General features: G+C 66.1%; 1 protein-coding gene across 5 annotated transcripts; it reads left to right on the forward strand.

Moving 5' to 3' along the window:
- Positions 1-12,388: 12,388 nt before the first annotated feature.
- Positions 12,389-20,046, forward strand: TBX1 (T-box transcription factor 1). Of its 5 annotated transcripts, none has more exons than XM_036823958.1 (9): positions 12,389-12,512; positions 13,037-13,156; positions 14,318-14,678; positions 16,532-16,633; positions 17,285-17,486; positions 17,882-18,037; positions 18,667-18,734; positions 18,817-18,917; positions 19,200-20,046. In XM_036823958.1, the coding sequence occupies exons 2-9, from the start codon at positions 13,123-13,125 to the stop codon at positions 19,664-19,666; spliced, it is 1,491 nt and encodes a 496-aa protein (XP_036679853.1). In that variant the 5' UTR covers positions 12,389-12,512; positions 13,037-13,122; the 3' UTR covers positions 19,667-20,046. The 5 variants fall into 5 exon arrangements, with proteins under 5 accessions (XP_036679853.1, XP_036679854.1, XP_036679851.1 ...); XM_036823959.1 differs by having other exon boundaries at positions 12,412-12,512; positions 13,040-13,156; XM_036823956.1 differs by lacking the exon at positions 12,389-12,512 and having other exon boundaries at positions 12,815-13,156.
- Positions 20,047-20,991: the final 945 nt, after the last annotated feature.

Raw genomic sequence — 20,991 nt, forward strand, 5'->3', positions numbered from 1 at the left:
CAGTTCTCTGAGCATCCACTCTTAACCCCACGTGGCTGGATGGATGGTCTGTCACCACGTGGGGCTGCAGGCCCAAGGCAGAGGCTGTGGAGGCCAGAAGGTACCCAAGGCAGAGAGGTGCAGGGCAGGGCAGGGCAGGGCCGGGCTGTGCTGGGTGGGCCCAACCTTGCCAAGGACCTGGCAGCACCTCAGACGTGGGGTGGGGGAAAAGGTAGAGGTCGGCCCTGAGCAGGACGGGACGGGCACCCAGCTGTCCTGTGAGGACACACTGCCCCCCCCCGCCCCCGGGCCTCGCCACCGGACATTCACATGACCCACGTCTGGCTGCCCGCCCAGCCGGCATCCCTGCCAATCATGCTGACCTTCCTCCCACCAGCACCTGCTGGGGACTGACAGAGGTCTCTATTCCCGGCCAGGCGCCTGCTCAGGTTATATTTAGGCCATGGGTGGGGGGGGGCGGTGGGCACCGGGCTACTGACCCCCTCCTGGGGCCCAGAGCAGGGTAGCTGGGCTGGGCTGCCTGCCCGGGCCCAGCCTGGTGTCTCGGGCTGAGCTCTGAGGAGCAGGTTGCTGCCTGCGAGCCCTCTGTCCATAGCTGGGAACAGTCTGGGGCCACGGGCTCTGCCATGTTTCCTGTGGGAGCTCCCGACTGTGGGAGAGTAAGGTTGGCGGTGCTGGAAACTCGGGGAGTCCAGCCTCAGGGGGGGTGGGCAGGAGCTCCAGGTCAGGGGTGGGAGAGGCCCAGCTGGCCTTTTAGTTCCAGAGGCTCTGATGTCCATGAGGTCATTCCCTCCTGGGACCTCCCAGGGCCCTGCCTGAGGGGACGCCTAGCCCCAGGCCCTTCCTGCCGCCCGGACTGAGCCCTCTTCCCTCCTGCTGCCCGGCAGGATGTTCCCAGGGAGGAAATGGCCCCTAGGAGGCCACCCCATCCCCGATGGAGCCCAGGGCCACTTCCTGCCCCATGTGGGCCTTGGTCCTGCCCCCAATTCTGCCAGCCCAGGCCAGACCCAGACTTCCTGCCCCCAGCAGCGTGGAGGGGCAGGGCCATCCCAGCTTCACCCGGCCCAGCAGGGACGAGCCAGACTCCCCGGACCCGAGGGCCTGAGAGTCTCTACCTGGGACTGCAGCACCCTGCCCACAGACCACCCCCCCCCCATCAGACACCCCAGCTCTGGCATTACCTGCTGCCCCCACAGCCCACCTCCACGGGGGACTGTGACCTCAGCAGTCCCTGGCCCAGCCCTGAAGCTGACAGCTGCTTTAGAGCATCTCCCCAGCCATGGCAGAGGTGGGCCCATCTGGCACCACAGGGCTGGCCTTGAACCAGCGGGCTTGCCTGGATCTGAAGGGTCCTATGGCAGAGGTCACGACCCTGCTCCGTGGTCAGCCTCATCTCCAGGGGAGGCCCCTCCTTGGCCCAGCCCTCCCTCTCCGCCCAGGCCCCTCACACCCCACTCGAAGGGGTTTCCTGCCCCTGCTGACCCCAGATCAGGGCAAGTTGCCGGCGACCCCGCTCCACCCTCCGCCCCAGGAAACACACAGCTGGGGGCTGTGGGGCTTCGGGGCCGGGTTGAAGGAATCGAGGGCAGGGCTGGGGGCTCTGGAGGGAAATGGGCGGCCCCAGCCCAGCCCGCTCTGAGGTTCAGGAAGTGGGGGTCTCAGAAGCTTCCTCTTGGCCAGACGTGCTCCCGGTAGGGCTGGGCAGCCGGGGGGTCAGAGGCCTGGCCCCAGCTGCCCCTTCCTCTCTAGCCGGCCACCAGCTGGGTGGCCTGTGCTGCTGCAGGCCTTGGGCTGGTAGCTGGGTGTCCCTCGGGCCCTGCAGGTGGCCGGCAGTCAGTGCCAGAAGGTCTCTGGGCCGCCCAGGCTGGAGGCACGTCAGCGTGGCCTCTGTGAGTCCGTCGGCACACCCAGCCCTGCCTGGCAGGAGTCGCCATCAGATGGCTGTGGCAGGAGTGTCCAGCAGGGCCCACCCCAGCCCCGGCCTGTGTTCCCTCCTGCCGGAACTCCCCCGAGCCTTGGTTTGCCCATCTGTACAACGAGGTGACGATCCCTGCCCGGACGCAGACAGAGAGGGTGCTAGTAGAGGCTGGAGCCCGGACCACCGGGGTAGAAGACCTCGGGCTCTCTGGGGCAGTGCCTGGGTCCCAGCCCTGTCACACCCCTGAGACCCGGGGCCCACTGCCCGCCTCCCCACCACCCCGGTGTGCCTGCCACACCTGCCCTGAGTGGGCTTCCCGCGCCGGCACCAGGCCCCACGCCTGCCCCCTGGCACACACAGGGGCTGATAGAGGATTCGGAGGAGCCCAGTCCGGCCAGGCCCTGAGTGCAGATGACTGAGGTGGGAGTTCTAGCCCTCTGGGAGACAGGTGGGCACCTCGGAGGGGCCGGGGAGGACCCCACCCTCAGATACGTTGGCTCGTGCCCCACCCACAATGGGGGCCCGCGTCGGTGGGGAGACCGAGGCGGGAGGAATGATTGGCCTGGGAGGGTCTCAGGGTGGGATGAGGCCAGCACCGCAGCTCATGAGTGTGCATCTGTGGCTGTGTCCTAGGCCTCACTGGCCCCCACCCCTGGCCCACACATGATGGGCGGTCGTCCGTCAGCAAGGCCAGCCCCTCTGGCCATCCATCACCAGCCGTGGCCACGGGAGGAACGGCCTGTTTGTTTTGCCAGCTCCGTGTTGCTCCCTGGGGCGTGAGCCGGAGGAAATGGCTATTTCTGCCTGGGCGGGCGGTGGACAGCAGAGGTGCGGAGGCCACCAAGGGCGGGGTCAGGCTGGGCTGTGGTAGGACCCCTGGCCAGGCAGGGCCCCTCATAGGTGCCCGAGGCCTTGCCCTGCCCTGTGCCTCAGTCTCCCTCTGGCACCAGGGCGAGTGACACTGGGATTTTCTGACCGTTCCCATGGCAGCTGTCTCCAGCCAGGTCACTCACCCCTGCCCTTGCCACTGGGTGGGGTAGGCTCAGGTGTCAGCTGCCACCAGGTTGGGGGGTCCCTTTGCCAGAAATCCAAGATACTTGATGCTGGATGTCCACACTGGCTGCCGGGAGCTGCTCTGGGGCTGGGTTCAGGCCGTACACCGACTGGTGGGGTGGGGGTGGGGCTGCCAGGAGGTCTGGAAAGTTCTAGGCACCTATTTGGAGATGTCCAGCCTCAAGATCAGAGCCAGGGACACATTAAAAGAGACAGCACATGTAGAATGGAGGAAGTGACATGCCGTACCAAGAGGGCAGCGTCCAGACCCCAGGGCAGCATCCTCAGCAGCTACAGAGTGACCACCCCTGCCTGGTGAAGTGTATTCATACAGACAACACAGTGGCATGGTGCTCAGCGCCCCAGTCAGCCATCTCTTCTCACAACAACCCCCAAGGCTCTGGCAGCCAAGCTGGGACGTGTCTTTCCCCGGTGCAGCCTCGGACCTCTGCCCTTATCCACGACGTATAACACGGTCACCCCTCACTGCCCGGCCCTGGGCTCCCACTGGACCTGTGGATGAGGGAAGCAGGCTCGAAAGGCCACAGTGTCAGAGCCACGCGGTGTGGGGCCCGGCTTCCAGGGCAGGTGTCTCGCGAAGAACAGGCTCATGCTGTATCTGGAGGGCTTCGTTTGGGAAGCAATGCTAGAGGCCAAAAGCTGGAGTCAGGAAAATGCCCTCCAGACCCCATCCCCTCAGCCTTCCTCCAAGGCAGCCCTGACAACCAGACACATCTCCATCTGGGAGCAGCAGTCTCCTTCCAGAGCGTTCCTCCCTTATACCTGGCGGCTCCCTCTGCCCAGGCAGCCTGCACATGTCTGCAGGGCATCACTGTCTCCTGTCTCCCCTGAAGTAAGGCGCTGGCTGGTCTTAGCGGATGTTAGGAAAGAATCTGCAAAAATTCCCTCCAAGGTGAGCGTGACTAATAGCGTCCTGTCCTGAGCGCACAGGGAGGGTAGAGGCGCCCAGGAGAAGCCACGTCCGAGGCCACGTGAGGGGACTCTGGGTGCTGAGTTGCAGGGTTCTGGGGAGAGGAAGGCTCAGCAGCCAGGCCCACCTTCCCCACCAGCACAGGGTGACTCCTGGGTCCCAGCCCAGGTCCAGCGCACAAGGGCTGGCTTAGCCCCACTTGTGCGTCACCTCGTGTCTGGTCTCACTGCCCCCCATGCCCGGCCTGGATGGGAACAGTAACATGACCAGCACATGCCACCCCCCTACCCCCCAGGCTGAAGGACCAGGCGGAGCAGCAAAGCAGAGCACAGGGCCCAGCAGGCACAAGGGGGGCAGTCCCGAGACGGCGTGTTTGTCGGTGGGGGCAGAACCAGGGCACTGTGCCAGGAAGGAGGGGACACGTGTCCGGGACCTGGGCAGGCAGGCGCTCTACAGAGGGGTCGGCCACGGAAGTCCGGTGCCCCTGCGCCATGCTGGCTTTGTCGGGGCTGCCTCGGTTTCTCCAGTGGGCACCTCGGAGGCTCCCACTGGCCCCAGTCTCAGTCAGGCCTGAGACAGCCCGGCGCCCACCTACACACCGCCCAGCATGGGGCGGCCAGTGCGTCGGGTTCTGGCAAACACCCTGGCGGGAGGGGCTGGGTTGGCTTTGGGGCACCAGTGAAAGCTCACATCCTTCTGTCTGTCTGCCCAGCACAGCTGATGCCAAGTCCCCACTTAGCAGGACGGGGCCTCCCTCCTGCCCCATAGCATGGGGCCAAGGCCAGTCTCACCCATCCCTCTTGGCCTCAGTTTCCCCATCTGGGAGGCCCCTCCCCTCTGCCCTGGTCCCCGGGTTGCCCACCACTGGCACCACCTTGGGGCCCCGACAGCTTAGTGGGTGCAGGGAGCCCAAGAGGGGGCTTCAGCAGAGGCAAGATTGACCCAGCCCCTGCCCTGCCAGGGAAGACAGCAGGAAGGGCCAGGCCACCCCTACATGGATGAAAGCGGGGCCCTCTTGGCCACGTGGGCAGAAGGGGTCGGGTGGGGGGGCTTCGGTGTCAGAACCAGCTCCGAGCAAGTCCAGGCCAGGGACTGGCCGGGACTGACTGGGGGAGTGGGCCCGCGGGCAGGGGCCTCAGGGCTGCCAGGCTGCCCCCTCCCCGCAGCTGTCTCCTGCTCCTCAGGCTCCCACCTCCCCCGCCGGCAGGGACTCCTATTTCACTGAGGAGATTAAGACCACCTGGCGAGAGCCCCCTCCGGCCCCTCCCCTCGCCCCAGCCCTGCCTCCCAGCCAGTCGGCCCCTTGAGGTGCCCTCCTGCCCCCCTCCCCACCCCCATATTCCCACACGGCTTCGCTGCCCGCCTCTGTGCCTGGGATCGCCCCGGCGCATCGACGCTCTGAGCCCCGAGCCCTCCAGTCCTCACCCATTGGGCTCCATCAGCCCTGCCTGGTGGCCCCGGCGCCACCGCTGTCCCCACAGCGATCCCTGTCCTGCCTGCCAGGCCCAGGGTCCTTTCTGCTCAGCCTGTGCTGCAGCTTCTGGCAGTCCTCGAAAAGTCTCGAGAGGGACCCAGGCCAGCCCCGCGCTTCAGGACGACAGCCTCTGAGCCTGGGCCCCGGGGGCTCAGGCGTGGGCCCTGTCCAGCCTGCGATGGGCAGCCGGCTGGGCCTGACGCTGCCTCAGACAGACAGGAGGAATCTCAGCTCCTAAAACCGCAACTCTGAGCGTGCCTGTTTGTTTGCTTTTGAGAAATTCCAACCTGGTTCAGCAGAGCCGCGGAGGAGGGAAGGGATTTGTCTGGCTGGGGCGGGGCTGTGTTCGAGGACACGGGAAACAGAGGCCAATGTGGACACCTGGGCTGGGCGGGGAAGCCAGGCAGAGCGGGCCCAGCTGGACTTCCTGGGGGCATGGCCAGCATCCCCCCTCCCTGAACCCCCGCCAGGTCCCAAGGCCCCACAGGAGCACAGAGACAACAGCTGCCCTACCCACAGTCCTGGGGGACCAGCTGGGCTGGGGGGCGGCCCAAGGAGACTGGGGCAACAGTGCCATCGGCTGAGGAGCCACGTTCAGGAGCTGACGGGAGTTCACTTAATCCACGCTGTGGGGCTTCCAGCTCTCTCCCCATTTCTCAGACAGAAATATTGAGGCTTGGGGAGGACACAGAGCACGGCAGGGTGAGGCTTACGCCTAGCCCAGCTTGTGATGTCTGGGCCACACCATCTGCCCTGGCTCTGCCTGCTCTGAAGGGCCCATCTCCTCCAAAACGTCGTCCCCACCTTCTTCCCAGCAGCTCCTCCCCTGGAAGGGGAGTCCAGACAGAGCTGCTGGAGAGGGACCTGGCTGCCTCCCCTGGTCTCCCCAGGCCTCGGCCTCCTATCTGCCCACAGGGTCCTGGAGGTGGGCCTGCCGAGGGCGGTGGGCAGAGGCTCTGGACACCAGGTCGGTGGTTCTGGGCTAATGGGATGACCCAGCAGCCCTGGGGGCTCCGCCAGGGAGCAGAGGGGACGGAGAGGGGCTCGGGCACGGAGCCAATCCTCCACTGCCTCAGACCAACTTCTACCCGGAGTTTCTCCAAAGAGAAAGCTGGGCTGTCACAACGAAAACGTGGACAACTTGAATTTAAATTGCTAACTGAATCAAGCATTTAATGGAAATTCCAAGTCTGATATATTCAGTTATTATAACTGCTGTATCGTGAAAAGGAGACACGATACATCCTTTGATTGTGGGGAGCTTGCCCTGGCAAGGCCCCATTAACAAAGGTGCGGGAGTCCCCAGCTTGGCGGTCATTGCTCATGCCTCTGGCCCTGCCCCCGTGTCTTCCTTCCCAGAGCTTCCTTGCTCATCTTACCCACCAAGCCCGACTCAGGGCTGGGGCCTAAGCATGGAGACTGACCTTCCAGGGGATCTACCCAGAAGGGTCCCCGCTGAGTGAACTGTTATGGCAGATTCTTCCTGTCCCCAACATCCAGGGCATCGTCCTGGCCATCGGACCTTCCCCCAGGGGCATCATTTGAGGGTGTCACTTTCAGGAAATAATCCCGCAAGAGCAGACTGAAACATTTTGATCTTCATTGTGCAGTGCCCAAGGCTCCATATGGACCTCGTCCAAGCCAAGTAAGGCTGAGGACCACCTGAGTTACTGAGGTGAGAGTCCTCGACATTGATGACTTGCTACAGGGGTCACTGTAGGGGATGCACACGCATGCGCATGTGTATCTGTGTATGTGTTCTGCACGTGCCTGTATGTGCACTCTGGCCCATGGTGTGTGCATGTGTACGTGTGTATGGTGTGCTACACAAGTGTGTGCACACGTGCGTCTGTGGGTACGTTCACGTACGTGTGTGGTGTGTGCACGCATGTACACTCGTGCCCTTGCTCACAGTTGTGTGTGTACCCAGTCAGTGTCCCCTGCCGGCCAGAGGAACCTGAGAAGAGTGTCTGCAGGTGTCCAGCTTCTGGCCTCTCACCCTCAGCCAACACACCCAGGGGCTTTGAGGGCCTATCCCTTTCCCTGGAGAGTGTGGCTCCCCCTGTCCTGACCACAGATGGAAGCTGTGGGCGGCCTAAATCTAGGTCACCTGGGTCTCTGAGCCCCACCTCTGCCTGACAGCACCTGGGGTGGAGGGGCCAGTGTGGCCAGTAGATGGACAGACAGATGGACAGCTGGCTCCCCATGTGGCTGGGTCCTCCCACCAAGTGGGCAGCTAAATCAACAGGCTGAGAAATTGGAGAGGGCCCCAGGGCCAGGCTGTGTGTTGGGCCGTCTGTTTGTTTGTTCTAGAGCTGTGGGAACTTCCAGCCTGCAGGGGGCCCTGGTGCCCTGCAGGGGCAGGGGGTGCTATCACCCAGGCCCGACCGACAGCCCCATCTGGTCCGGCCATCCCCTCACAGTCTCCCCCCATCTGTCCTCCTGGGCACTGGGCCCAGAAGACAGCACCCTCAGTGAGGGGAGTACAGCCAGGCCCGGGGCGGATGGGAGGCTGCACCCAGCTGCGCATGACTGTGCAGACCCTGGCCCATCCCTCTCGGTTCTGAGGGGCTGGTGTCACAGCAGTATGTGCCTCTGTGCTGCTTTCTCTGTCACCCCTCAGGTGACACCCTCCAGTGTCCGTGTCTGCCCCCTCAGTTGCCCTTTGTTCAATCTGCAGTCATCGGCCCCCCGGGGTCCAGGCCTTGGATCAGGAGGCAGGTGGCACTGGGGACCAGGAAGAGTCCCAGGTGATGCCACAGAAGGGGAGAGGGCGCCAGCCCCTTCCCTGGGCATGGCTCAGCTCACCCACCCAGCGTCATCTCCAAGCCACCAAAGAGCACACGCCAGGCTGTTTCTGGTCCCCAGCCTTTGCCAAGAACTCCATGGGTTCTGCCTGGCGCCTCCTCACAGTCCTCAGTCCCCCTCACATGAACCCCACTATGCACCCAGGGCTCAGGGCCCAGCACAGGGTTCCCCACCAGAGTTTGGGGTAAGAGCCCACCACCAAGGAAGAGGCCTGGGTGGGCTCGCAGGGACTTGTGCTTCAGTTGGGGGCACCCCGAGGGAAGGGCCTGGGAGCAGTTAGGGGGCCAACAGAGCCACTGCTAGTCCAGGTGCACGGAGCCCCCAGGCTGGGGAGAGGGAGTCGCCTCCTTCAACCTGCAGGTGGTGTCACAAGAGACCAGGCCAGCGGGGTGGGGGCAGGGAAACCGCCCCTGCCCGGGATGGATGCGGCCTCACTACCAGCTCCCACAGGCCCTGGTCCCAGCCCAGCACCGCCCCCCAACCCCCCGCACCGCCCAAGGGTCTGCAAACCCACGGTAGGTCGTGCAGACCGCGCTGGAGCCAGTGGGGCCACGAGCTGGGCGCGAAAGAGCCACCGGCGCGGACAGCGCCTGTTCCTCCCCGCCTCATGGGTGGAGCCCATGAGTCCTCTTCGGCTCCCCAGCCAGGGGCCAGGGGAGGGAGGCCACCCCACAGCGGCCCCACCCGCCCACCTCAGGGGCTCAGGGTCGCTGCCCATTCATGCCCACGCGGGCCACCCAGAAAGCCGCGTTCGTTGGCGTTGCGGGCCAAGCGCTTTCGTTGGATGGAGGCAGATGAGACGCACCCAGGGGCCGAGGTCCTGTGCGAGGCGCCCACTGTGGGCGGGGAGCAGAGAGGAGGAATGGAGCTGCGAAGGGAGAATGAAGCTGCCCTGTGCACCCGCCTCTCCCGGCTCCAGCGAAGTTCGCCCCCTCACACCTCCCGCCAAGGCTTGGCCCCCGGAGGCCCAGCCGCCCGGGCCGCGGGGCCGGGGAGGAGCGGCTGCTGGCGGCTGAAAGGCAGGGCGCAGGCCGCTCCCGGTGCGGGGCCTGCCTGCGAGAGCACCGAGGCCCGTCTAGGCAGGCCCTGGAGGCAGTTCCCGGTGAATCAATCCTGAAACGAATGAACCGGGTCAAGAAAAGCCCAGCCCCTCTCTTTCTGAACCCCGGGGTGGGGGAGATGGCTCTGCCCCGCTCGGTGCTCTAGTTCCCGGGGGATGGGGTCCCCAGTGCTCCGCACACTCACATCCTCCAGCCGCCCGCTCAGATCCATCTGTGTGCGTCTGTGCCCCAGGTAGCGGGAGACCCAGGCTGGGGGAGCGGGTGGTGCCCCACCTTGTCTCGCGGAGCACCTGAGCACAACAATCGGTGGGCTTGGCACCCACCAGAGATGCACAAGAGCGCGAAGGTCCTTCCAAGGGTGGGAACAGAGAGGCCCAGAGTGAATTCTGAGCGCTGGGCATGGCGCTGTCGAAGTCCCTTTATGGTGGCGGGAGAGTGAGGAGTGGGGTCCCCCCCAAAGCTGTGAGGGCTCCAGTCTTGAGGGCTGCCCTGAGGAAGCCACGTGCGCTCCGGGGAGGCGGAGCTGGGTGCAGCAGTGCAGCCAGACTCTCCAGGGGCCTCCTTCTGCGCGCTGGGGAGAAAACCTCCGAAACAGCGCTTGCTTCAGGCAAAACTCTGAAGATGCTGGGGCGGGGGATGAGTGAGCCTCCGAACGCAAGGTGCCAGGGGAAGCGCTGGGATGCATCCCAGTGCCCACGTGGGACTCAGCACGGGGCCCGCAGAGAGAAGCAAAGGCTGCAGCCCGGTCTTCACCCAGGACGGGCGGCTGCCTCGGCTCCATCCCGTCCCTGCCGCCTCCTCTCCTCAGCTAGACTTCTAGTTCCCGTACCTCGCGGAGGCCGGTCAAAGCCGAGCCTCGGTTTTAGAGCCCGTAAAGTGGTCTCATCCTAGTTCCCCCTTCGCTGCCAAGCGGCACAGCGAAATGCGGGTCTTGTCTTCAGCCCATGTCCCAGGCGGAGGGGCACGCCGCGCCCTAAGGAGGCAGAGCCCGAGCAGCGCACGACCCCCGGCAGCGCCCAGCCTTTCCGGCCCGCGCGGGCCGGCGCCCAGCCGGGCCTCCTACCTCACACTCCCGGAGGTGCGGCCGGCAGGGGGAGTGAGGCGGAAGGGAGCCGCGGCCGCTCCAGGTGAGGGATGAGGACTTCCCGCAGGCGGCGGCGCGCGTGGACGCGGTGTGTGGGGCGTCGCGGGACCAGAGGGCGCGAGCTCCGTCTGGGCGGCGGGGGCACTGTGGGTGAGGCGGCGGCGGGTGGTGAGGAGAGCGGCGGATCGGCCCCGGGAGGGACGGAGGGAGGGTCCGAGGAGCTCACCCCGGAGGCTCGGGAGGCGGCGACTCCGCAGCGTTCAGGCCTCTTTGGGCCCCTGCAGTTGGATTCCAGCAGGGACCGGGCGTTGACAGAGGGGTTCGGGGTCTGCAATTGCTCGGGTGAGTAGCTGCAGCCGGGGAAGCAGGGTTGCCAGTCCCAGGCGGAGTGGCGTGGGGGTGCCCTGACCTTCTCCAACGCTCTCTCGACCAGAATTGGCCCACTGGCCCACGCCACAGCGTCCTTTCTGCTCCCGCGCTTTTCCCCACCTAGCCTGGCCTCCCAGATCCCAGCTCAGGCATGAAGGGGTTAATGAGGGGCTGGGAGGACCCCGTCTCCTGTCTACCACCTCAGACTCCGAGGGCCAGGGACCTCAGGACAGTGCCCCAGGAGGCTGACCCTGCGACTCCAGAAGCCCCAGGGTTTTTCAATTTCATTTCTCCTTTCTCAACATTGGTGTCTGCCTCAGACTGGGCACCTGCCCACTGTCTTCAGGTGTTTGCCCAGGTATACAAGGAAGGCTCCCCAGGTGCACAGGACACAACCACGGGCACCCCCACATGCCAGGACAGCACACATCCCAGATGGCATACAACCACATGCACCCCACGCACCCACCTGCAGGTTGGATGCAGACCACCAGCAAGAGGTACCCATGGTGACCACCCTGCACGCCTCTCTAGGTGCAGACCCTCAGCACAGGCTCCCCTCCTGTAGCACCACCACGACCTGCCCCCACCAACTCCCCTGCCAGCTGGGCTCTCCCTCCACCAGGAGCATCTCCGCCTGGGGTCCTGGAGGCCTGAGGCTGGCCCTGCTCAGAGAGGTGGGACAGGGACCTCAAGCCTGGCTGCTCTCAGCATCACACCACTCCCTGGACCTGCTCCTGGGCCCCACAGATCACTGTCACTGTCACAGCCCCACACGGCCACTCAGGGTGGGGGGCACACCCTGGCAACAGCTTCCCTTTTCTGGCATGGTCCACAAAGCTGCAGCCACAGCCTAGGGGGTGGGGCGGGGCTCACTGTACTTGAGGTCACACGCACCCACCCCCGTCACACAGCAGGGTCCACATGCTCACCGACTTCAGCCTTGTATATTTCCTGGACCTCAGGCCCGGGAGCCAGGCGTTTCCCGCTGGAGCCCACTCCCAGGTCCCCAGTTTCTGGGCCTTCCTGCCTCAGAGCCAGCATCCCCTCCAGCCTGGGATCTGAGGCCCTGGGACTGTAAAAACCCTGAGAGAGGCTGCTGCCTCCCACCCCCATCCAGGCAAGCGCAGGCAAACCAACAGAGGCCTTGGAAATGGAGGCCTGACTGCCAGAGCCTCAGTGCAGGGCCAGAGAGGATCCTGGGAGCAGGGAGGTCTGGCGCCCTGCTGCGGATACTCTGGACTGGAAGGCCATGGATGCCCTGAACTGGGCAGAGAGGCCTCAGATGCAGTAGGTGCGCGGAAGTGCAGGCCAAGTCAGGTCTTAGCGTCCGGGATGCCTGGGCCTGAAGGCCCAACTGGGCAGCAGGGCCTTCCCAGGCGGGCAGGCTGGCTGTGGGGTGGGTGGTGAGCGAGGGGCAGCATACGACCCGGCCGGCGGCCTGAATTCCTCCGACGTGTCCTCGGCTCCCTCGGCCAGTCCAGGCCCCGCCCCCGGCCCTCCCTGCACCCGGCCGGTGCGCGGGGAGGTCGGAGGAGCGGGCACTGCCCACCCTCCGGATGTATAAGCGTCCTGGCCAGAGGCGGGCGGTGCGCGCGGGTGCGCGTGACGCTCGGGCTCCCGGGCTGCTTGGCCTGGGTGGCGTCCCTCTGCTCAGGGTCCCCAGCCACGACAGTGAGCTGACCGAAGAGGGCTGGGGGCCGCTTGCTGGGCTGGGTCCTGTCCCTGAGCACCGAGGAAAGGACGACGCTGTGGCCCTGGGGCTGTCCGCCTGTGGCCAGTGCCGGAGCCCGGACTGCCCTCTCCTCACCCAGGTGCAGGGGCAGCCGGGGAAGAGGAGGCGGGAGGAGCCGAGAGCAGGGGCAGGGCCGGTGCCCCACTGCTACGGGCTGGGGCTGGGCGCTCCCAGCGTCCCCACCTCCCCTTGGGGGCTGGGGAAGCTGATGGCTTCGCTGTACAGAGGGAACCCAGGCCTCGGGGAGCAGCAGGATGTCCAAGGGGTGCTGGTCATGGAGGCCCCTGGGAGCAGAGGCAACGGACCCGGACCTTGAAAAGCAGGAGGGCCCACACCCCCAGGGCTCCCAACCCATCAGGGCCCCTCGGCTGCCACCGGCCCAGAGTGGGGGGCCGTGACGCCATAATCCCCTGGGCCCAGGGCCGGCGGCTGTGAGTGGCACCGCAGGCCCCCGCCCCCGGGGCCCGAGGGCTGGGCTGGCCTCGGTGGGGCCGGGTGCACGCAGTCGGAGGCGGCGCCGGTCAGGCCGCCAGGCGCCTATGGACGCACGGAGCCCGCTGTCTCCCCGGGCCAGCGCGTTCAGCATTGCCTCTCTGGTTGCAGCAGAGGCCGCAGAGCACACCGCTCGCCTGGGCCCCGGGTTCTCCGACCGGGTGAAGCTTCGCAGGCTGCTGGGATCCCCGGCAGGGATGCACTTCAGCACCGTCACCAGGGACATGGAAGGTGAGCCTCCTGCTGCGTCTACACGGACCCGCCCGCCAGATCCCCTGCCCCCGCTGCCATGGGGCCCAAGCAAAGAGGGTTGGCAGGATCCGGGCAAAGAGCGGGTGGAGGGAGCTCTGGCGGGGTGAGTTCCAGGCTTCTAGCTTGGACTCTAGGGTGGAGAGGAAGGGGAACATCCTGCCCAAATTCTGTGCCCCCGTCCAGCCTGGGGACCCTCCAGCCTGGGGGCCCCGCTGCAGAGACCCGCACGCAGCTAGACACAGGAGCAGAAGAGGGCGAGGGGAGCCTGGGAGGACAGGAAAGAAGGACCAGAGAAAGGCGGTGGCAGAGGGGTCGTGAGCTCAGAGAGGCGGGAGGAAAGGAGAGGAGCGTGAGATTGTCAGGGGACACGGAAAAGGGGGGGAGGGCAGCGGGAGAAAAAGAAATTGAGAAAAGGAGAGAAAACAGAAAACCGAAAAGAAGAAAGATGAAAAGGAAATGAAGAGGGCAAGAACGAAAGAGAAGAAAGTGGAGGAAAATTTACGAAAGAAAGTTGAGTCATAAAAAAAGAAAAAGAGTTCAGTTTTTATTCAAAAAAAAAAAAGAGTTAAAAGCCATGAATAACAGAGACGCACGCAGAAAGGAGGGGGACAGGCAGACTGAAAAGAAAGACAAAGCGCTGAGGGGCTAGCAGGAAAAAGGAAGAGGCAGAAAATAAAACAGAAATAAGGAGACGCGAGAGAGATAGTGGAAGGAGGAAAGAGGATGCGGAGGGGAGACTTGAACGAGGAAGACAAAGGTAAGGAAATAACAAATTGCAAAGAGCCCGGAGAGAGAAGTGCAACGCGGGAGGGCGGCAGAGCGAGGGGCGGCCGGCGGGCGCTCGCTCCGGGGAGCCGGTCCGGGCGGTCGGGGGGCCGGGAGGAGGCGGGGGCGGGGAGGGGGCTGGGGGAGGCCATTGTCTCGGCGGGGGCGGGGGCGCGGGGCGGGGCGGGGCGGGGCGGCTCCGCGGGCGGCGGCGTGGGGCGGCGCGGCCCGGGGCGCAGCGCAGCGCGCGCCCGCCACTCGGCCCGGGGCGCGGGGCAGCGCTCACCTCGGCGGGGCGGCGCGGCCCGCGGGTCATGATCTCCGCGGTGTCCAGCCCGTGGCTCACGCAGCTCTCACACTTCTGCGACGTTGCAGCCTTCACGGCCAGCAGCCTGAGCGGCCTGGGGGCGGCGGGGGGCTTCCCGGGCGCCGCGTCGCCGGGCGCCGACCCGTACGGCCCGCGCGAACCCCCGCCGCCGCGCTACGAGCCGTGCACCGCCGCCGCCCCCGGCGCCCCGGGCCCGCCGCACGCCTACCCGTTCGCGCCGGCCGCCGGGGCCGCCACCAGCGCTGCTGCCGAGCCTGAGGGCCCCGGGGCCAGCTGCACGGCCGCCGCCAAGGCGCCGGTGAAGAAGAACGCGAAGGTGGCCAGCGTGAGCGTGCAGCTGGAGATGAAGGCACTGTGGGACGAGTTCAACCAGCTGGGCACCGAGATGATCGTCACCAAGGCCGGCAGGTCAGGGCGCCCCTCCCTAGCCGCGCGCCTCGGTCCGACGCACGCGAGCGGGGCCGGCAAGCGGGGTGGGGGCGCGGCCGGCTCCTCTGCTCCCGGGTCCCGGCTCCTCTGCTCCCGGGTCCCGGCTCCGGCGACAGCCGCCTGGCGCGCGGGCGGTGGGGCCGGCGGAGTAGCGCGGCCGCCCGGGTGCACCCTCAGCCCCAGGACGCCGGCGCCTGAAGCAGGGGCCGGCTCAGCTCGCCGGGCCCTCCCAGGGGCCTCACCAACTGGCAGATCCCAGTGGATCCCAACTTTTCAGAGGAAACTGCCTTCTTTGGTTCCCTAGTTCAGTCCATCCGGGCTAGATAGAGGCGCAGCCCGGCCATGGGGCAATGGTCTGGAACGTTGTAGGAGAGAGTTAACACCCTTCAAAACTGTGCTGTGTTTCAGGGGAGTTTGCTATCCAGTCTTCTCAGGCCTACGTCTTGGGCGATGGTGGGGCCTGGCTCTGCTGCTGGGGCCGCCGCCTTCAATTGGCCTGTGTTTGTTTTAAGGGCCCAGAGAGAAGGGGAACAAGTTTTGCGATGCAACCAATTTGACCGGCAGACAAAGGCGGGTGCTGGTCTGTGTCTAGTGTACACAGGAGACACCAGCTCTGGGTCCACACAGCCAAGGGGAGCTCAGGGCCTATTTGCAGAGCCTGCTCGTGGTTTCTCTTTCCGTGCCGCGGCGTCCGCCCTGGGAGCCTGGGGCCTGTGCCCAGCTCCAGATCAGGGGTCTTCTCCAGGCTCTCCTGCTGGCCCTGGGCACTTGGCCTCCCCCTGCCACCCCATGAGGACTGTGCCCCAGCCTCCGGCCCAGTCCAGCCCAGCAAGGGCCTCGGCGGGGCCAGGCTCGCCCCAGAAGCCAGCATTCTGCAGCCCTCTCCGGCCTGCAGAGGCAAGGGCAGGGGTGGCAGGCTTGTCCAGGAGGGCTGGCATCTGTTTTCTGCCCACTGCCCACAAGGAGTTGCCTGTGAGGGGAAGCTGCAGGACCAGCAGGTGGGGGCCTCATGCTGTCCTCCAGGGCCCAGCGGCCCACACTCAGGGCAAGGCCGGCCCATGGCCAGTGGCCAGGGTAGGAGCCACAGAATGTCCTTTCCAGAGCCCGGGTCAGTCACCGAGTCGGAGCCCAGGGGAGGGGAGAGTTAGGGGACCCCAAGGACACAAGCCAAGTCAGCCCTGAGTAGCTGCGTCTTGGGAACTTGCGTGTGTCCCCGAGGAAGGTGGGGAGACTCCAGCACTGGGTGGGAGGCAGGGCCTCAGAGTCGGGACTGTGGACTCCAAGGCTCGGCCTCACTGGAGGGACTGGGGAGCAGCCGCAGATCCAGCCGAAAGGGTGGCTGGGACTCCTCAGAATCACACGGTCGGCCTCGCTTTCACTTTGTTCGAGCCGGGAGCTTAGGGCGGTTGATTAGATCGAGCAGGGGAGGCCTGGCCGAGGGCCGAGGATCCCGGGGGCCAGTGCTACTGCCGGCTGAGGCTAGCTCGGGATGGGACGGCTGGATCGGCAGTTGCTAGGCTCGGTCTACACGGGCAAAGTTGGCGGAAGAAGCCAAAGGCCTGTGTTCAAGAGTGGAGGCTTGGCTCGAGCACTGAGTTCGCCATTGTTGTGTTTCTAAAAAGGGGGCAGGGGGTTGTCCTGCCGTCCACTCGCCCTCGGCTGGGCAGGGGCCTGGTCGGGTTAGTCAAGCAGACGAGTGAGGGGAGATGCGACGAGGGGCCTCCCCACCCAGCACAGCGGCCGGCCCGGCGGGGAGGCCACGTCCTGGGCTGGTGGAGGCGGGCCGCCCTGCCCTCCCCCACCTGAGGTGACCGAGGTCCCACCGCCCCCAGGCGCATGTTCCCCACCTTCCAAGTGAAGCTCTTCGGCATGGACCCCATGGCCGACTACATGCTCCTCATGGACTTCGTGCCAGTGGACGACAAGCGCTACCGGTGAGCGCCCAGCCGGGCCTGGAGGGCGGTGGATCCCTGCCTGGCCAGGCTGGTGAGGGTGGGTGGCCCAGGACAGTAGTGACCGGTGCCCCCTCCCCACTCCTGCCAGACCCCAGACCCACACGCCCCACCCCCAGCAGTTCTGGGGAGTGGCCCTCAGGGGGTCATGCAGGCTGGGCCCCCACCGGCTGGCCCCTCGCACACAGCCCCTGCCTTTTCCGTGTCCCCCTTTCCCGGGAGGTGAGCGCCGGCACCCCGTCCCTTCCCCCACCCCCCGGGAACGCTGGGCCCCAGAGCTGGCAGGAAAGGTGGGGTGGCCAGGAGAGATTATGCAGGGCGGGCCTGGCCGCCCGGACAATTAACAGCAATTAATAAAGAGAACCTGGTCCGCCCTGCGCCCTAGGCCGGCGGCGTGGCCCAATCTGGGCTCCCGCGGCGCCGGCGACACAGGAGGCCCAGAGCAGCGACCCGCATGCTGCGAAATGTGGCGCCAGGGCCCGGCTTCCTCCCTCTGGTCGCTTCCTGCCGCTTGTGTATCAGGACGGGGAGTTTTCTCTTTCCTCACATTGCCCCCGGAAAAGCTCCCTGTTCACCTGTGGGAACCTCATCAGAGGCACCTTCGGGGTTCCCTCAGCAAGGCCCTCACCCCAGCATGCTGTGGCCCCTGCCCCGGCGTCCCAGGTACGCCTTCCACAGCTCGTCCTGGCTGGTGGCCGGGAAGGCAGACCCCGCCACGCCCGGCCGCGTACACTACCACCCCGACTCACCGGCCAAGGGGGCACAGTGGATGAAGCAAATCGTCTCCTTCGACAAGCTCAAGCTGACTAACAACCTGCTGGACGACAATGGCCATGTGAGCGACCCCCCCCAGGCTACCGCCCTGTCCCCCAGCAGGCCCTTTGGAGTCCCTGCTGACTGGAGCCAGAGGCAGAGCTTGGGCAGCTTGGGTGTGGATGAGGGACAGGCCGAGGAGAGCCAGCCCTCCGGTCGGTCAGGGGCTCAGGGACTGGTGGGTCACACTGCTTCCCTCGCCCCACTCCTTGTGTTTTGCTGGAGGCTTTTTAACTGGAAAGGATGGGGCCGTGCGGGGTGGGGGGTGAGGGCAGCAGCCTTTGGAATCCAGGCGGTGATGCCCCACGGCCCAGCCTCCTTTTGGGAGCTCAGGGTTCTGCCGAGTTGTCTGGAAGCTCACTGCCCGTCCGGACCTTGGCTGGTTTCCTAGCTCGGCCCTCACCACCTTTCTTCCAGATTATTCTCAACTCCATGCACAGATACCAGCCACGCTTCCACGTGGTCTATGTGGACCCGCGCAAAGACAGCGAGAAATACGCTGAGGAGAACTTCAAAACCTTTGTGTTTGAAGAGACACGCTTCACTGCGGTCACTGCCTACCAGAACCACCGGGTGAGGCCCGGGGTGGCCCGGTCAACACTTCTGGGCAGGGGTGCAATTTTCAGTTGCTGCCTGGGGGACAGAAGGTTCCATTCCTGGAAACCCCACTCGATGGAGCCCCACCCCCAGAGCCTCAGGCAGCCCCCCCCCCCCGCCCGCCCGCTCTGCTGCAGGCGGGACCAGCCTCCTATCAGGTTGACCTCTCAAGCGGGAACTGTCACTGTGGCCTGAAAGTTTGTTTTCCAAACCATTCCGGAAACTCCCCATCAGGGGCCTGATGCGCGGTTTACCCAGATTCCTAGGGTGCCCCTCCACTCCGGACCACAGCGGGGTGGGGGGTGGAAGTGACTACATTCCCATCCCAGCCGGGGGCACAGGGTCTCTATCGTAATCACTTGGGACGGAAAAGACAGGTTCCTTAGTGAGAAAGGGGTCTCCCCAGCACCCCTGCCCCAGGAGAGAGGCACAACCCCTGCGGGGGAGGGAGCAGTTGTGGGCCAGGCATTTCTGGTCAGCCGAGAGTAGAGGGGCCCTTCCTGAGTTGGGGGGGGCTCTCCTAACGCTCCCCTCCCCTCCACCGAGGTCCGTTGGCCCCAAGAGCAGGGGCTGGAGCCGGGTGCTCAGTGCCCGCTTCCCTGCAGATTACCCAGCTCAAGATCGCCAGTAACCCTTTCGCCAAAGGCTTCCGAGACTGCGACCCCGAGGACTGGTGAGTGTCCCCCGAGGAGACGGCGAGCGCGCGGGCGCCTGGCCGGGCGCCCCCTGACCCGCCGCCCACCTCCCTCCCGCAGGCCCCGGAACCATCGGCCCGGCGCGCTGCCGCTCATGAGCGCCTTTGCGCGCTCGCGGAACCCCGTGGCCTCCCCCACACAGCCCAACGGCGCGGAGAAAGGTAGGGCCGGGGTCGTGGGATCTGGGCAGACGGCCGCGCCCGGCCTCGCCCGCGCCGCAGGGGCGCTCGCGGCCTTCGCGCGCCGGTTGCACAACGGCCGCGGCGGCGGGCAAGCGCGCACTCGCCCGCCCGGCCCGACGGCTGCGCCTGCCTGCCCCGCCCGCCGTCCCAGTGGAGGGCGCGGGCCCCCGGGGAGGGCCGGGGGCTGGGCAGGGGCGCGGGGCGGGGGCGGGCGCGCTCTCGCGGGCCTCTCCGCGGCTCAGCCCTCGGCCCTCCCCACAGACGCGGCCGAGGCCCGGCGAGAATTCGAGCGCGACGCGGGCGGCCCGGCCGTGCTCGGGGACCCGGCGCACCCGCCGCAGCTGCTGGCGCGGGTGCTGAGCCCCGCGCTGCCCGGGGCCGGCGTCCCGCTGCCCGGCGCGCCCGGAGGCCGGCCCAGCCCCCCGCACCCCGAGCTGCGCCTGGAGGCGCCAGGCGCGTCGGAGCCGCTGCACCACCACCCCTACAAGTACCCGGCCACCGCCTACGACCACTACCTCGGGGCCAAGAGCCGGCCAGCTCCCTACCCGCTGCCGGGCCTGCGCGGCCACGGCTTCCACGCGCACGCGCACCCGCACGCGCACCCGCACCACCACCCCGCCGTGAGCCCCGCAGCCGCCGCCGCCGCCGCCGCCGCCGCGGCCGCCGCCAGCATGTACTCATCGGCCGGGGCCGCGCCGCCTGGCTCTTACGACTACTGCCCCAGATAATGCGGGCGCCCGCCTGGGGGTCCGGTCCACCTAGCCCGGGGCCACCGGAGGCCCCCTTCCCGGGCCTCCAAGCCGTGGGGCCTCCATCCGCCAGCCCCAGAGCTGTCCAAGGACCTGGTTCCCTGGCCCCCTGGCCCCAGGGCCACCGCGGGTCACTCCTCGGCCCCGAGGGCCCCGGGTCCGCACCGCCAGTGCCAAAGTGCGCGGTTCGCGCCGGAAGGAAGTGATATTTATTGTTCTCCGCGAGACCGCGACGTCCCCCGGCCCGGCTGGCAGTTGCAGTGTATACGACCCGAGAACCCGTCTGCAGGCGGTGTAGATACTTGTAGATATTTGTAGATAACTGTAGATACCGCGCCGGCGCCGCCTTGATAAACGGTTTCGCCTCTTTTGGAAGCTGCCTGAGTGTCCATTTCTTTGCGTCCAGTCACATCGCGCGGGGTGTCTCGGGGAGAGCGAGTCCGGGCTGAGCCGGGGACTCGGGGTCTCCCTGCAGCCGGTTCCTGGGCGGGGCGGGGGTCCCCTGAGGTGCGTTCCGAGCCCCTCCTCCCAGCCCCCTCCCGGCCACGCCTCCCTGCGTCCTCTCCCCGCCCCTCCCAGCCCGGCCCGCGCGCCCCTCCCCCACTGCCACCTTGTGGCCCCAGGTGTGCATCCGGCCTTGTTAAATTCCTCACTTGGCGGTTGTCCCTTTTCTAGGACTTGGGCCCTCACCCCTGGCCTGTTTTCAGGCCGGTGCCTGTCCTGTGTGTTTTTCCACGGAAGCTGGTATAACGGTCTTGGTCATGCAGGACAGGACACTGTCCGTTGGGGGCTGGGAAGGGGAGAAGCCCTGACTCTTATCGGAAAGACAAAAACAGGTAGTTCTGCTCTTGTAGCATTTCCCTGGCTGGCCCTGGCTCAGGCCTGCGTTTTCCCCTGTTTATTGACTTTATTTGCTGTGAGTGTCCCCACGGAGTGACCTGGACGGGGCCACAATGACAGTGGTCATGAGTCATCTTGAAACCTGCCTGTGAAGCATTTTTCCCAAGCCAGGTGGTGAGGGACCTATTAGCTCAACAACAGGGATGGGGCCAGAGGAACCCTTTGATCCCTCCCTTCCTGAGTCCGGGCAGGAAGAGCTGACAGCCTGTCAACGTCAAGGCTGCCGACTTGGACACGAGACGGACGGGAAATGCAAGTGGCCGAGGTTTTGTCCCCCTTCTGTGCCTGACCCAGTGTATTTGTGTCGATCGCTGCCAGGAGGCACCACATCTCCAAGGACACGGCCAGCCATTTCCTGATGCCTGCCCTGCGCTGGACTCTTTTTTCCCGGATGTGTTGGTCCT

Source organism: Balaenoptera musculus, chromosome 14 (assembly GCF_009873245.2).
Source record: "Balaenoptera musculus isolate JJ_BM4_2016_0621 chromosome 14, mBalMus1.pri.v3, whole genome shotgun sequence".
NCBI classification, from domain to species: Eukaryota; Metazoa; Chordata; class Mammalia; order Artiodactyla; family Balaenopteridae; genus Balaenoptera; species Balaenoptera musculus.